The sequence below is a fragment of the Parasteatoda tepidariorum genome, chromosome 9 (genome assembly GCF_982258835.1).
Source record: "Parasteatoda tepidariorum strain Cologne lab strain chromosome 9, Ptep-v5.0, whole genome shotgun sequence".
In the NCBI taxonomy this organism is placed as follows: Eukaryota; Metazoa; Arthropoda; class Arachnida; order Araneae; family Theridiidae; genus Parasteatoda; species Parasteatoda tepidariorum.
This window is the reverse complement of record NC_141763.1, coordinates 54113344-54131501: the sequence shown is the minus strand read 5'-3', so window position 1 is coordinate 54131501 and position 18158 is coordinate 54113344. Positions and strand designations below refer to the sequence as shown.

Here is an 18158-nt window from a genome sequence, read left to right as displayed (position 1 = left end):
CTGGAAGAAAATTTATTTAAATGATAGTACTCAGAAATCCAAAGTTGAAATGATTTTATTCTGGATTTTAAAGATATTTATATTTTACAACACAACAATTAAAGAAAAATTTTCTTGGAATTTCCATTTTTTTTTAATGTTATTTCACCATGTAATTTTTTTATATATATTTTTGTATATAGCTCAATGCAATGCTGATATTTTTAGCTCAGTAAAAATACTTATTTTTTATAACTGAATATGAAACTGATATCTATGGTTCAATATAGTGCAATATTAATTTATCTGTCGCCTGGCATTGATTTTTTTTTTATTTTAATAAACATTTTTTTTTTTAATTTTTATCCTTTTTTCGGAAATAATAAAATAAGTCAAGAACAATTTTCTTTCTTTTCCATCTCTATTCTTGTTAATTATGTGTCAAAATAAAATTTACTTAACGTTCTAGAAGATTTTTCAACCACAAAATAAGATAGCCACCCTCTTTTATTCTCTGGAGAGAAAAAAGCATTAGACTCAAGGTTAGTTTTTCACATTTTTATTTCTTGAAAGATATGAGGAAGGCGTAATTCATTACATGAAAGGAAAAAAAGGAATATGACGTATCTTCCTGGGTTATCCCTCATGAACAAGGGGTTTCTATATGGAATATTTGAAAAAATCTAGAGTAATTCTTCTTCTTTTTTTTTCTTTTTTTTTTTACTCAAGCAAATAAAATAATAGAATTGAGTTTTAACGAGAGAAAAAAAGCAATATCACGTGATTGCCAGCATATTTTAACTACAGATTCAAAAACTTACTTGCAATCTAATGACCACCCTCTCCTGATTTCTTATGAAATGAAATCTTAATGTATAAGATGCTTTACTTTCATTTTCAAATATTTTTAAATTCCTACAATTTGATGGTTGATGAGGCAGCAGCCCCAACAGAAATTATTAAAGCTAAAATATAGGAATGTGCAGTATGAACTTCAGAAAATTTTCAACTGATACTTTACTCAATTGGAGCATTTCCTGACTAATTCTAGAATATTGAAAATAGTATAATATACTATTAAATTTAAATTTTCATATTTTTTACATTTTTTAAGAGCAAGCACCTTTTAATTTGTAAAAACGATACCGTATATCTAATTGTAAGTTAATATTACTATTAAACTAAAAAAAAAAAAAATTATTTATTTATTTTCGAGCTCTTTAAATGGTGGTTTTCTTACTTTTAAAATAATAAAAACGATATTATATATCTAATAACAAGTTTACTGCTTTTAAAAGTTCTGTTCCGTCTGTGGAAAAAGCCTGACTATTTCACAGGGGAACAAATTTTTTGTTGCATTTATATGCATATACGCTGCAAGAAATTTCTCTGAAAAAATGGCTAATTAATAATTTATTTAATTGTGATTTTACCATATTCAAAGAAAACAATTAAATAACCATATATAAGACGACAATCTAACTGTTAACTGTGAGAAAAATCGTTTATTAACTGCTTTCACTTGATACAGTTAAACAACCAGAATTTTATCGCACCAACTGGCCAACCTAATAAAGCCACTTAGTTCCTTGGTTCCACATGTTATAGCCCAGAAGGCTAATCTGTCCCTCTCATGGCTGACGGAATGGAGTTTCGCAATTGTCCCATCTTTGCAATCTGTTCGCAATGTCCCATCTTTGATCCCACAATATTTCCCTCATTCCCTTCAACGCATGAAGAGTTTTCATTGTCTTACACTCATCAATTTGTGACCCTAACCCTTAAAATACGATATTCTCCTTCACGTAAAGATGGCAGCACCATAAAGCAGCTTAACAATAAAGTCTAGTATTTCCCATTCATTACGATAGGTGAAACAACCAGATAAACTAATTAATTAACTCCAATGCCCATTATCTGACGAAAAGCCGATCTCCAATTAAATTTCTTTTTCACAGTTTTGAAACTATGTTGGTTGTAAATGGTTAAAAAAAAAACGTATAGTTTCGTATTCATGATTTTTAAACCACACTAGTTCTAAATGGTCTCAAAAACCATAAAGGGCGGAAATGTTCTTTGTCGTAAACTTTACGGTTAATTGGATGCACAGACCGCTGCTGGTTATTTTACCGTAATTTTGGAATTAAAATTCTAACAGTGTACTTGATCTTGCTTCATTTGAGGTGGATTTTAAATCTGAAATTATTTCTGTTCCTAAAGCTACATATTTTTTTAGAATGACATTTTTAGTCTATTTTTTGATGAAGCGTACAAGTTTAAAAACGTTATACAGTGGAACCCTGATTTTACGTTTTCTGTCGGACTAGCGTTAAAAAACGAACGCATAACTAAAATGGGGGTAAAAAAAAAATTCATGTATATTTTTCTAAAATTGACACTTACGAGATGAACTACTAGAAAAAATGTGCAATCTTTACGCATTTTTTGTTTTTAAATATAATTTCAACAATATCGCTCTCAATACTTAATATTGTTTGCTTTATGGTTTACATTCGCAAATGTTTCAGAGTTTGAATTCTTTCAAACTCTAGGTCAGTTATCCTCCGATATTTTTTGCTCATCTTCATCATTTTCATCACTATCATTGGGAGCAGGCATTAAATCAGATATTGAAGGAATTGAGAAGTAATAGGATGTGTGTTGCAGCTGATATACGCGTCATCGATTTCGGAAGATCTTCAGACGTGCAATTTTATTCCAGTGGATCAATGTTCCCGTTGGTAACCGAGAAGAAATTAACCCCGAGAAGCTTTATTAAATGCATTTGAGTCGACACTGTCGAAGGCTGTAAAAATCAAACCCAGAGTTTCCAAAACATTTAATTTTACTTTAGCAGCATCTCGCCATCGGAATCAAGAAAAAGAAATGATTACCTAGCCAATTGTTTGGTGTAACGTTCTTTTAAAAAATGTTTAGTGTTTCGTCATTTAAACGAATAACTGTTCAGAAGCACACGTATGAACAGTTCGTAAAAGGGGGGGTGCTCCTAGCGGCGTATGACAGCATTTTCTGTCATAGATTCTTTTGCAGTTTTAATACTTAAAATGTGCCCTAATTTCCCTGGAAATTTGTCGCAGCATTTACGCAACCCCCTGTTATATATAACGCTTTTAAACTCGGACATTTCGACATAGACTAAAAATATCATTAAAAAAACTGTAGATTAGAGTGAGAAACCGATTACAGATTTGAAGTGAAAATACGCAAGAACCAGTAAAAAATCTCATGCAATGGAAAAAAATCATTGTTTTCCAGTGTTATTAAAGGGATTGGAGCAATGCAGGGGTAAGCTATAGTTTTTCCATAAGTGACATTTGTAATGAAAATAGGTTCCAGATAGAGGCTTGCCAAGTTTTTGGAATCTTCCATAACTCCACATTTGATTGATTCCATGGAAATCAGAATTGTTTCGTTTTTTTTCGTTTAAAACCTACAGAAAAATTTTGAAAATGTAGGATTTTTGTTATATTATATTACTCGAATATTGTTCGAAGTTCTTTATTTATTTTTTGTTTGTTTGTTTATTTATTTTACAACAGTTTTTTCTTCCAGTTAGTCCTTCATCTCCAAAATTAACACTTTTCCCTACATTTATTAGAATGGAGCAGTCTGGAATTCTTCTTGTAGCATATGCCACTGTGACTCAGGGAACGTAAGCTGCTCAAATGTAGCATGCCCTATCCTTAACTGCGCAAGCAATGAAGTGATTTCACGAGATTCATGCTGCCCACAATGCACATCTTCTAAAGGTATGAATGAAGAGTTTTACTTTTATGCTTCCCATTATTTTAAAATCAAGATTTTTTAAAACTGTTATTGTCATTATGAAGTTATTCTGTTATAACACTAGTTCATTGACTTTTGTACTGTAATTTATTTCAATTTTTTGTAATTTAGTGATATTAAAAGAGCGAGTCTAAAACTACGTACGAAACTATTACGTCTAAAACTACATTGAGTCTAAAACTATCAAAAAGCTGTTATGGAGATCGACAAGAGCTTTTTAAACTAGCATACCAAATCACAAAAAGTTGCAAATATCTAAAATTTAGCGAGACTCTAATAGAGGAATCATTTTTACAATTGCATTTTATAAAAATATTTTACAAGATACAAATTAATTTATTAATTAATAATTTTTAAATATACTTAGTTACTTTCTGATAAGCAAAAAGCTGCTTTCATGTGAGACTTTAAAATTATTAAAAAAAAAAGATCCACGTAACATGACATAAAAATTAAGAGAAATAAACGCTAAAAATTAGTTAATGACGATTTATTTTATTGATTTATTAAAAAGAGTTACAAGACTAGCACAAAAACATAACTATTATAAATATTTAAAAATTATTCACGTTTTCACAAATCTTAAAATAATTATCTCCAAAATAATTTTAAGAATCACTTAAAAATTTTAGAAAAATTTAATAGCACTCAAGATAAAATGAAGCACTAAAATATAATTTTATTGATATTGAATAAAAATACCAAAAACGTTCAGTGTGGTAACAAATAAATAAGAATCAAAATACATTGCATATGAGTTAAAATAAATGCATTTCAGTTCTGTTAATTGCAAAAACTTTCTGAAAGAAATTTTTAATATTTTGTTTTCGAATTTACTTTTATCTTTTTAAGAGATCATAGTAATTATTTTAACTGCAAATTCATTATTTATCCAAGCAGTAAAAAAAACTGAATCTTATATTTATATATGAGTGATTAATTTTATAATTTTAATAAAATTAATTATATGTATGTGAAATTTTGATGCTAGTTTATTATCTTATTAACTTAGGATCCTGTGCTGATGGGTCAGCATCTCATACAGACACTAGTGTATGGTTCGGAAGATCTAGGTGTATTTTATACCAATGTCAAGATGGCTCAATTATTCCTCATCTTATTCAGTGTCCATCATTAATCTGCTCACAAGTAAGATTATATCAATACTAATCAATTATGCGTTTTTTGGAGGGGGGAGAGGGGGAGTAAGACGATATGTGTGCTTCCGGATTTCGTCAAAATTTCCAAAAAGAAATAGATAAAATTAAACTACTCTCCAAAACAGCAATCAATTGAGATATGCTGCAGGGGATTTCGGATTCTATTATTCAGAGTAATGTCTTCTGTTTAGTTTAGTTCTGTTAAAATTTCATGTCATAAAAAATTTTACTTTTCTATACAATGTGCACTTCCAATGGAATGAGTTGTTATTGCTGTCGTAGGTCATTTAGGCATTGGATTGGCGATTGCACTTGCTTCCCAGTGGCGCCATCTAGGGCCAAAAACTCTCGCTTTGCTGCACCCATACGTCACACCCGTTTGTAGGGTGAACGCATCCATACATCCATCCATTCATCCACTGATCGTAGTTTTGATATGAATCAGAAAACAATCAATCTCCGAACTAGTACCCCCAGAGGAACATGGAGGACTTTGTGACCCGACAGATTTAACGTGCACCAGTCACCATTTACTACACAAGAAATCTTCGGCCTACTGGATTCGAACTGCCGTTCTCACGAACGTGAGTCTAGCGCCTTGCCAACCAGCTATCCCGACCTAATTGAATGAGTAATTGATTAATTTAAGGCTCTTTTCATAAAACAAGCCTTATATTCATTTCTTGTCAATGAACTAAGATCTTTAAGCCGACTTCTATTCATCTTCACCAATTTTAAAATATTTAAACGGTAATGAGATTATTACTAACTGTAACTGAGATTTTTGGCAAATGGATTCAATTTCACTTAGATTCACCGTGAGCTACTCGAGTAAATCAACTTAGATAGTTATAGATAAAACATTACAGGTTATATTTTTATATGAGTTTCGAATAAGGGGATTCAACTGTAGGTACTGGTAAATGCCAAATTAGACATTTCCTTGTCGTTGTTATTTAAACTAGAATTTGATAAATTTTATTTGTTGAGTATAGTTAAAAAAAATAACCAGAATATATAACTTTAAATCATGCGTCCATCAAGAAGGAAATGCCTGCACTTTCTCAGTATCAGTAATTTACTGGTGATGCTTTTTATTTATCAATCGAATGGACAAGTTCATCCCTACCTTTGATACTAATATTTTTTTATTCGCTATAACTTATATGTAAAATAATCAGGCACTATAGAAAAGCATTTACAATTATTTGCAATTAAAACTTACAATTCCAAGAAGCTTTTGGCACTACAAAATGAGCCAAATCAGCTTGCAGCATTTATAGAACTCAGCTAATTTTATTTATTATTCTTTTTACTGAATAATTATTTTTATTTACTTTACTACAATTACTTTTCATTGAAAGTAAATATTCCTTATGAATAAATCTTGTGTGTTTACCTTGTGAAATTTAATAGATTGATAAAATATACTTTTATGAATTAAATATTGATAATAACAATTTTGAAATTTAATTTTAGGGAGAAACACTTATCACACCACTTGGTAAATGTTGCCCCGTTTGCGTTTCTGACTGTAAAAGTTCTGAAAATGACAAGGTAAGAATTGTTTTAGAACTGAAAACTTATTTAATAATTTACTGTCTAAATAAGTAGTTACATTCAATTCGTTTATTCTATTTTAAGGAAACGAATTTCCACACCTTACCATTTCTGTTTTTGAGAAAATTAGATACACATGAGCCTACACATATTATAAACCAAATTTTTATAAGTATCTCAGAGAAGAACCGGAAATTTCGGGACAAAGAAAATCCTTATATGTTTGAAAAAGCAATTTATAAAAATTCAAAGCACTCCCGCAACAGTAAACTGCAAGTTGTAAATAGAAAGAGGGTCATGGAGATTAAGCTTCACAATTTCTATCCGTATTGTGCACCAGCTACCATCAGTAGGCAGATCAGCTGATATACATCAATCAAAAGCTGGAACAGCTTCAAGCCACACATGGGAATAAAACCTTGGTTCTTCACACAATGATAGATCAGTGTCTTGAGCCGTGATTGCTCAGGGGATAGAGCGTTTGCCTTCCAATGAGACGAACCAGGTTCGAATCCAAGCGACAGCTGGTCGATTCGAATTCTGCTTCCGATTTGCACCAACCACAGTGCTAACGTAAAAATAGCCTCATAGGTAAAGGATCATGGGTTTAAATCCCCTTTCCGTCAGCCTAACCGTTGGAGGTTTTCATGGTTTTTCCCACCTTGTAGTTTCATTCGGGTTAGTTTCATTCGGGTTAGTTTCATCAAGATGTACTCCACAAAGACAAATGTTTCCCAATTCTTGATCCAGGAGTTCCCTTGTCTTCTGGATTGGGTCCAAAATTACAAGGCTACGGAGCTGAACATTAGCAAGTCATAGATCCTAAAAATTGGGTCGGTTGTTCAACGACGGTTATAAGAAAAAAGACCAGTGTCTTAACTTAGGCGTACATATATGTATTGAAGATATCAAATATTAGTGCGCCATGGTCTTAATCATTGAACCATAGCAGTTTGAATACAACTCTCCCAAAAACATTTGTGACCCTGCTAAGTTAAGACCTCTTAATTTCGATAATGCCATTAAAAAAAAGGAAGTTGATGCAAGCGGGCTCAAGTTATGAAGTTTTAATGATAAGTGAAATACCTCTTTCATATTCTCACTTCAAATTATTATGCAATGTTACCAGTTAATGTTTTGACTTTAGAATAACTTTTGCCTTTCAAGTATCTACACAAAATCTTTGTTACAAAAGTATGTCAACCCAAATTTAATTCAATTTTTATTAATCATAGTTTGTTCACACCCCATTGTCAAAGTGTCTAAGCTGACGTCACTCTAATTACTTGTCCACTGGAAATCCATCAATGATCAATCAATTACAGATAGCAACTAATAGGATTACATTTCTACTGAGTTGAGAGTGTGAATCATCCAATAGAAATGGTACAAACGACAATCAATGGATTTATTCTACTCAAGTGCTGTAGTTTAGCTTCTGGCTTTGACATCTCTATAGATAAATTCTTTTTGATACTTTAGTTTCTTGGATTCAAACTTTTCAAAGGACAGGTATAAGCACCTGAGCTCTAAATTTAAAAATTGAAAATAAAATTAGAAGGGTATCATAACACACGTCGAAAACCAGTTCATCACAAACATTGTAATTTATATTAACTCTTAAATTTCACATTAGATTCGTTTATTTTCAGATTCCTATTGAAGGTGCTCAAAATAAGTGTTCCAATCAAAGTTTCAATGTTTCAAGAAATTGTAATACTGAATCAAGAACCAAAGAGGTACATTCAGTCGAAATATTGTTTTTAATTTTGAAATATTAATAAGAAGATACTTTTTATTAAATTTTAGTAATTGTTTAAAATTCAATAATAATATGCTCATGGCCTTATTCACTTAACTTACTACTTTTCAATAATAGGGATTTGCTTTCATTTTCATTATTATTCATAAACCTAATTCATTCCTTACTATTTAAATAAGTTTTATAAAAAATATATATAACTATTAAATTTTTCAAAATTACTTTCGACAAACTCAAACTATTTTACTTTTAAGAGATTGTGACATTTCAATAAATTTACTAAAGGTACTTTTTGTCCAAACATAATTTAACTAAGTAAATAGTTAAATGCAGTGAAACTCCATGCAATGACTTCCACTTATAAATTATTTGACTGAACTGTCCTAGCCTCCTTTCCTCTTCTGTGTTTAAGTTTTAAGATAAGAAAGAGCTATTGAATCAAAAATAAATATTAACTAGATTATTAATGTAGTAGTAGTTTTGTCGAAAATTGATCATGTGCTATAATACAATTTCTTGTTAAACGTTTAAAGTTTCATCCATCTGTAGTTTAAGTATAGAAGAAAATAATAGTGTATTAAGATGTTCTCTTCTGAAGTTCTTTAGTGCAGGAACCAAAATAACTGCTAAAGATATAAATATGTTTACAAGTTAGCTCAATTATTGTGATTTAATTTTTTTTAAACAATTTCTTTAGGAAATCAATTTATTATGGAAAGATCCGTGTACATTGTGTGTAACATCAGCAGAAGAAATAAATTGTTATGTTCGTAAATGTCCTTTATGTGATTCCAGTTCAACTGACAGTTCAGAATGTTGCCCTTGTTCTAAAAGTATGTAGCCTCAATATGTGGCTAATATATTTCTTGGCACGATTTATATTGTGTATTTAATAATTAGATTTCATAATAAATGTACTTATTTCGACTTTTTCATTATTTAAACAGTTTATACTTTTTCTTATTTTTAGATTTATGCTCTAAAGAATGTTTGAAATGTGCTGATGACGACATAAACATTTGTACTGAATGCAGGGATTTAAGCAGTGTGGTACTTGATGGGCAGTGTGTTTCGAAATGCCCTGATGGTTTTTATGAAGATGAAAAAAGACAATGCAAAAGTTGGTATTGAAAAGTCCTATATTGGTAAATGGTATATTACCAAAACAAAATTTCACTTGAAGCAAAATAAACCATAAAATCGTTCAAATTTGCACGAACCTAAATATGTTGCAAAATTAAAACCATGCAAACGTACATACTAATCTTTTCTTAAACTTAACTACACGATATTTTTAAATACACGATATTATTGACTACACGATATTATAACTATACAATGTTGCAAATGGAGTACGTCCTGTCAAATACATACATCTAGTGCAAATTCCCCAGGAACAGAGATCTCGACCCTGACATTTCGGTCCAGCCGCTTCGGCCCCGTTGCCATTTCGGTGTTTTGAGTCCGATAAATACATTGGCCCCATTTCGTACTTTTTTTTTATTACTGTGGCTATGTTTAAATAGCCCTAAATATAATATTTTTTAGTTTATTAAATTATTTATTTATTATTCTCAATGACAGAAAGTCAGGAATTTTAAACGTTTAATAAGTATTTAAAATTATTAAGTATGGGTTTAAACGTCCAAATTATTAAGAATATTTAATAATTAAATTATTAAAGATTGTCCTCACTTTTATTAACTGTCCGCTAACTATTCCCACACGGTGCAATCTAGAAGTTCCTTTTTAAATAATTGCTACCTTGTAAATAGAAAGTGTTTGAAAAAAAAGGCTAATTGGTCAAAAATTAAGTAAATAGAAACATATATATATTGTATATATATATATATATATATATATATATATATATATATATATATATATATATATATATATATATATATATATATATATATATATATATATATATATATATATATATATATATATATATATATATATATATATATATATATATATATATATATATATATATATATATATATATATATATATATATATATATATATATATATATATATATATATATATATTCTACTGAATTCGAATTTTTAAAATACAACTTTATTCATTGAAATATGCAGCTCTATTGAATTTTACGGAATTTTAAATGTTAAATTCGTAACATGTTTAATTCTTAAACTTTAAAGAGCTTTAAAATTGTTAAACGTAGTTGAAATTTTAAAATTCGGTGCCTCATTTCAATAGTACATATTTAATTGAATAAAATGAAACAAAAAATATTAAAAAATGCTTAATATTTAAATGTTCGAAATTAAAAAAAGGGGTTGAAATTTTAAAAAAGGGGGGGGATATTTCAAACAGGTAAATAGTTACTGAATAAATAAAAAAATTCATGACATATTATTTTCAGTAGGTTAACATTGAGGAAGTAAATTCCTTTTATTTGTTATGAAGATTCAAAATAGTGTACGCAATATTTTCCAGACATACTAAAATCACACTCAAAAAAAACAATCAAATGTTTTCTTTCCCTATAAAATATTTATTTCAAAGAGATACTTAAAATTGATAAAATTATTCGCTAGCAGAGAATGAATTAAAAGTTTATACAAAATATCCTTTTAATGTTGCCCAGAGGATATTTGGAACACAAACACTACAATTAATGTTTTTAATATAAATTATTTGACGCATTTAACTCAGTGATTTATTTTTACATTTAGAGTGCCCTTCTATTTGCAAAAATTGCTTTGGAAGTATGAGTAGCCAGTGTTCTAGCTGCCACCGAGGTTTTTTTCTGCAACAAGGACGGTGCGTCAAAGAATGCGGTCCGAATTTTTTCGCTTCTGGAAATATTTGTTTAGGTTTGTATATTACTTCAGTGATTTGAAACAAAGATGCGTATGTAAATGTTTTATTTATTTATATCACTGGAGAAGTTTTTCATTTCAGAGTGCCATGAATCATGTGGGAGCTGTCAAGGACCCAATCACAATGACTGCATAACATGCGCATTATCTGGCCAATTGCTTCAAAATGGTGAATGTGTTGATAATTGCGTGGGGCATTTTTATATTTCGGATAATAATTGTATGGGTATGTTTGACTTATAGATGTTTTTTTCTTTTTTAAGCATTGCTTAGTAATAATTTCAAACAGATTCGTTACTCTACCTTCTATAGATACTAACTCGATGTAACTCCTGACATGCTATCATATTAACAAATACTCATAACTCCAAATCTATTCACCATAAATATCACTAACATTTATATTTATTGAAGTTATAGTAATTATATGGCTATGTGTCCCGCGTTCTAATTATTAGCTGTAAAAAAATCAGCTTTAATTGAAACTTAAAATAAATAAAGTTCTTTTTCATTCACTAATTTATACATTTGTTTATTCGTAATTTTAATCATCATATAAAGGTAATGGAGTTTTTTTTAAACAGATGAAGAATACAATTTAAATTCGAACTAGAGAAAGGGCCAGTTCTGGATTTTTATAAAAGTGGTACTGTTGAAAAGATCTTGTCTTGGGGAGCAATAATGTCCATGGAAGAGCCAGTGGAAAACCATTGGCTGCGGACGAGAAGTTCCATTGGCATTATTACTCCTAAGACAAGACTTTCTAAGGACACCATTTTTATCAAAATCCAGAACTGGCAGTTGGGGTATTTCTCTAGATACTCTAACTAAATTAAAATCTTGATAGGAGCTGGTTTAAAGACTGAATGTTTCAAATGGTAATCAACTTCTAAAATTACTAATATTATGAAAAAGATAATTGTATTTTTATATTAAATTCTATTTTCGACTAATTCATTCGAGTATTTGCCGAGTTTCACTTTCTTTATACTACACGATATAAAATTACTTAACAAAGTTTTCAATTCCAGAGTGTAATGAAAGCTGCGCAAGATGTTTAAAGGATGGCACGTGTCAGTATTGTGAGCAGAATTATTTCCTTGAAGAAGAAGAATGTGTACCTGAATGCTCTGCTAGTTATTACACATTTCTAGATGCATATTGTATATGTGAGTACTTTTAAATGAAATTTACACTTCAGTGTCATTATTTGCGTTAAGCCAGAGTCCTCTAACATTCGAAACATCAATTTTTTTTCGCTTATAAAGTAGTGTTCATTTACAAGTGTTGTTTGAAGTGGCATCCATTGATGTCATTTCACAATCTACAACGACGTAAAAATGATTCCAAGACGTACTCAAACATTCCCAGTCTACTTTTGATAGCGCAATACATGATTTAAGATACTGTGGGTGGGATTCAAAAAGATGAGAGTGAGAGCTTGCAAGCGTTTTTCACCCGCTCAATGAACTATGTTCCACTATTAAATTTTTATCTTGATGCTTCTTATCAACCGTTTTAATTTGTCGGACAAATTTTGGAACACCTTGTATGCTATAGAAAGAATAATATGTGCGGTAAAATTATATTATTTTGGGAAGCGATATTGAGAACGGCTAATCAGAAAACTTTTTTTTCTCGTTAATTCATACACCGTGAAAAATATCCGTGTATCTTAACAACAAAAATCGTGTCAACTAGTTTACGTCAATGTCCCTGGATTTGATATTAACCAAATCCATTTTTCATATAGAATTCCTTAAATAAAAGTATTTCTTTACGCAATTTTTGGGGTTTATCAACATCAAATTCAGAGAATTATTACACCGCAGTTTTTTCAGTGTACAGAGTAAGACAAAGAATTTTTGCAACGTACTTCGGCTTTAAAATTAAAATGGTATGGCACTTTAAAACAAGGTTAACATTTTAATTTGTTATAATTCTATAAAAAAAATTGCTTTTATTTAACACTTTTTACCCTGAATTTTCGACCCTTTTCTGACTTTTTCTTTGAGCATAACCATTATTAAGTGTGTGATTTTATTTAAAAATAAATTGTGTTAATTTTAATTCATTTCAATAGAAAATGACTTGATCGAAATATTTGTTAAATTTCCTTTACTGGAATGAAGTTTGCAGAATCGAATTTTAAAATATCTCAAACTTTTGTTCTTAACTATCTTTCGATCAGAAATTCTTAGCTTTTGATAAAAAAAAATTTGACTGATTAGTAATTAGTAATATGCGCATCCTATATAAATTCATCTATTAGGAGTGTGAAAATATTAATTATTCATGACATAAATGATTCTTTAAAAAATAAATCTTATTTTTAATAATAGCATGTCACTCTGATTGCCAAGGATGCTACGGACCCTTAGCCTATCAATGCACAAGCTGTCCTTTCGGACAATTTCTACTTGAAAACTCTTGTGTTTGGGATTGTGGCCAAGGCTATTTCGGAGATCTTGGGGCTGGAATTTGTAGAAGTAAACAAGTATAATATTGTATTATTTAAAGTATTATCTAATATAAAAGTATTTGTATATGAATATTTTTATACGCATTTGTTTTACTTTTCTTACATTTTCATTAAAAATTTACCTGAATTATTACATTCTTTTAAATTACTACACTGTGGAGGTTTAAATTTTATTTTAACTTTGATATCATACCTTAAAGTAATGTAATAGAAAATTCGGTCTTAAATTTTGTTTTAGCATTTTGGAATTATAAAAAAGTTCTGAATAAATTTTCATTTTTATCAGTCTCTGAGCAATACCATCAAATATTTTTAAATAAAATACATGTGATAGAATTAAAAATTTTGTTAACTAATTTAAATTAACAAAATACATTAACAAGTTAAAGCTGTAACTTAAAACGTAAAACCAGTATTATTATTGATAGTCATTGCGATTTTTACTGTAGCTAAACCTTGAAACTAGCCTTACTTAAGATTGACATACTGTTTTATTTGTTAAATTTTTTTCTTGCAAATCTTCTTTGTTAAAAATATAAATAAATAAATAAGGTCTTCAATTGCTAACCAGTTTTATTTGGTTTTGAATGGATGCTAAATACATGAAGAAATTTTACTTTACAGTGACAATACGATGTAAACAAGTTATGTTATACTAAGAGGGGGGATTAATAATTTGGAGCAACAAATCTAATTTTAATGAAAAATGTTTTTAGCTTGCCATGCAGATTGCCGCTCTTGCTTAGGTGGCTCTTCTGCGGACAAATGTCTAACCTGCTCGAGTGGTTATTTATTACCTTACATTGGTACTCATTTTGGACCATGTGTAGAAAATTGTCCTAGTGGTTACTTTTTATCAGAGGATGGCGTCTGTATGAGTAAGTATTATTTTAAATAATAATTTTCGTGAATTTGGGAAATAATAAATGAATGATGTATTTAGACAAATGTATTTTTAGCCTGTCATGAATCTTGTGAATCCTGTTTTGGAGCAAACGATACTGATTGTAGATCTTGTATTACTCCACTATATTATAAACATGGTAGATGTGTACCTCATTGTTCTGCTGGGTATTTTCAAGATGGCGGAATATGTTACGGTAAGCATATTAATTTCAATGGAATTACAAATAATACACTGTGCAAAAAATTTGGGACGAAGTGAAAAATCGCGCTTAAAAAAAATGTGACTAGATTCATAATTATTTTAAAATTCTTGTTTATACTTGTTTGCTCTTAAATACATTCATAAATGCTATATCTCTTTGGTGGCGAGGAACTCTTGAAGACGATTTGGCATTGACTGTATACACTGTAAAAAATTTCGGATCATATTACGTTAAAATCTATCTTTCCGGAATTTTTACAATAACAACTACCGTAAAATCATTGAATTACTTTAATCAAATGTAAATACTACTTTAAAAATTGCAGTATAATATTTAGACGTAAATATGAATTTTACGGATGATACACCCAAAGTTATATTTTATACCATAATTTGATTCGAACTTTTTTGCCGTGTAAATTAATGCGCATATTCTCACATTGTGGATCAAATATTAATGGGAATGAAAATTCTCAGTTTTCTTTAAGACTGAAAATAGCAATATTATTTTAATTTCCAAGCATGAATAACTTGACCAAAATGTTTGCCTATTTTTTTCCCCAGCTTGCCACCCATCATGTTCAACTTGCTATGGATTCAGCGAAGAAGAATGCTACACTTGTCCTCACGGAAGAAACTTCAAGTATGGACGATGTATTTCTGAGTGTGAAAATGGGAAATTTTTGGACGTGGAGGGCTCTTGTCGAGGTTGATTATTATACTATTTATCTGATATATTGTTTGAATTGTCATTTATTTAATTTTAAATGTGAGTTTACGATAAAGAAAAATCCATACAAATCAAATTAGCAAGGAAATTGCCTTTCATTCAAACATACTTTTCAATTGCTCCTCACTCCTATACACATCAAATACGTCTTATTTTTTCAATCTATATTTATTAAATTGTATTAGTTTGATTTCAAAAAAAATATTTTAGATATATAACGTACCACACAATATTTCAAAAAGAAAAGTAATGTTATTCCATAATATAATTTTGCTGCAAGTTGCATCAGTGTAAAAAAAAAGAAACGAAAAAGAACATTTTATGAGGAGTATCTAAAAACTCAAGCAGGATTTGAATTTTGTGCTACTTATGAGAGAATTAAGAAGAGATTGGAAGCTCAGATTTATTAAAAATGGAAGACTTCACGAGAGAACAACACATTTCACGAAAAAAACGCACAATTGAGAAATATTTTGAATATTTTTGTGTCGTAGTTTATTTTGGCCATCCAAATCGCAACATTTTTATCACGGCGGAACGGTTGGCGGAAAATTAAATACAAAAACGCAATTAAAATTTAACGAATCACTCTGAGAAAAACAAGATTTAAGTCATCAAAACTTGTTTGATTGCCAGTAAATGCAGAGAGGAGTTAAAAGGCGATTATTAAAAACACAATTGATCCCATCAGGCAAAGAAACTGGTTTTGATATGTTTATTCTACCTTCGTTACCAATGTTACGGAATATTTAGTAACCATTTTTGTTTCTCTCTTACTTAAATATTAAATTGTTATCTTTATCGTGTGTATTCTTTAGCTTCCTTTTTAACAAGGATTTTAAATATATAGATAAAGCGGTTATAGAACACCCTGTATAGTTAAAAATCAATGACTAAGCTACCCTTAAGCTTCTATGATCATTCCCTAATAGCAATGGGTGCAGTTAAAACAATCTTTATTATTTGAAGTTTATTTTAGAGTAAAATTTATTATTTTTCTTTTAAGATTGCCATGCATCTTGCAACGATTGTATGCTTAATCACACAGAAAGTGACAGTGTTCAATGTTTACAGTGTAAAAATCAGCAGTTGTCCATTCTAAATGAAGAATGTGTTCATGATTGTCCACCTAATTATTATTTGAATTCATATCGGTTCTGCCAAGGTTAGTATTTTATCTCTTAATAATGACCTCTCGTTTTTAACGTTTAAAGTACTCTGTGAAAAATCATGAGGAGAAACTTTTCTCAAGTGATATTCTTACCTTCTAATTCTTTTTTTAACAAAGGACGATCTTAAGTAGAAAATCATTCTTGAATGTAGTTTTTAAAGGATATTCTTTCATGTTCATTTTTTATAATTAACGGTCTTAAGAGGACATTCATGTTAAGTGTAGTTTTTAAATGATCTTCTTACACTGTTAGAATTTTCACTCGAAAATAACCAGCATGTGTTGAAGGGAATGGAGGAAATATAGTAGTGTCAACGGGGGGGGGGATCTTGACCCCCCTGTAAAGTCGTTCATGAGATTGACAGATTAGCCCTCTACCCTCTCCGCTGTAATATGTCTTTCCTTAGTTAACTGTTTTAATACCATGCTATTAATGGTTATTTGATTGTTTTATTAGAATAAGGCAAAATAATAATTTTTAAAAAATTCATTTAACCATTTTTTTCTGAAAAATTCTTAACAGTGTACTTTTGTGTTCATTTTTAACGAATGAAGAACCTTAATGGAATAAACATCTTCAATATTTTAAAATCACACTGATTTGCTATAAAAAATGTTACCGTTAGTTATAAGAAATGAAAATTAATATATTTTGCCACACTTTTAATTGTTTTTTAAGTAAAAAGATTTGTTCTTCTGTGCAAATGATAGTTAAGTTTCTTAAACTAACTTAGCGTGTTCTTTAAAGCTCTTTAAATAAGATTGCATTTCCTTAGTTAGTATTTATTCGATATTATGAAAAACATATAAAATGCATCATACAGCCGATTTTTAAGTTTTATTGATATCCTGACTATAGTCAAACTTTAAATTGTAAACAATAACTGTATAACAATGTTTTAAAAAAAATTTTGGTATCATGCAAAAAAACCAACAACAGAATAAAACATAGTTTTAAAGCTTTGCCTTTAAGTTAATTTAGAGGAATATCGACGAATTTTTAGATTTCTAAATTTTTTGTTCAATTAATGTTTTGTACTTAATGTTTCAACTTTTATTAATGTTTAGAACATAACTTTTATGAATTTAGTTATCAAAATAATTGTCAGCAATGCATATACTTTGTTACTTTTTGAAAACAAATTTGCTGCTATATTCTTTAAGGTATACAATTGGAGGAAAATCGGCAATTTCGACGAAAATTTCGAATTTTCTTTTAAATTTTACTGTTTACATTTGAACTTCTGTTCATTAACTTTCTGTATCTCTTTAAATTTTTGTCACTTACCTTTTGTTTCCTTGGGCCAATATTCATGCATCTTGGATCAATAAGGGCTAAAAGGAACGTTATTTTTCCGATCTTGGCCCTATATAGCATTGTCCGATTCACCCGATATTTTACAGCTACTTTACAACCAATATCGGTCCTACATAGAACTGTCAGATTAACCCAATATTTTTGATCCATTATTTAGCCAATATAGGTTCTATATTGGTCAATGTAGGTCTTATATAGGCCATTCTAGAACCATTATTAAAAA

General features: G+C 29.5%; 1 protein-coding gene across 1 annotated transcript in view; it reads left to right on the top strand.

The window, feature by feature from the left end:
- Positions 1-18158, top strand: part of LOC107444379 (extracellular matrix organizing protein FRAS1) — a 97385-nt gene that overhangs the window by 6950 nt on the left and 72277 nt on the right. The window contains exons 3-16 of the mRNA XM_087151848.1: positions 3599-3749; positions 4799-4935; positions 6426-6503; positions 8159-8245; positions 8966-9101; positions 9239-9388; positions 10980-11120; positions 11209-11352; positions 12158-12295; positions 13469-13615; positions 14325-14486; positions 14568-14708; positions 15281-15424; positions 16453-16611. Coding sequence (XP_087007974.1) covers positions 3599-3749; positions 4799-4935; positions 6426-6503; positions 8159-8245; positions 8966-9101; positions 9239-9388; positions 10980-11120; positions 11209-11352; positions 12158-12295; positions 13469-13615; positions 14325-14486; positions 14568-14708; positions 15281-15424; positions 16453-16611 — 1915 coding nt within the window. The remainder of the gene's footprint in view (positions 1-3598; positions 3750-4798; positions 4936-6425; positions 6504-8158; positions 8246-8965; positions 9102-9238; positions 9389-10979; positions 11121-11208; positions 11353-12157; positions 12296-13468; positions 13616-14324; positions 14487-14567; positions 14709-15280; positions 15425-16452; positions 16612-18158) is intronic.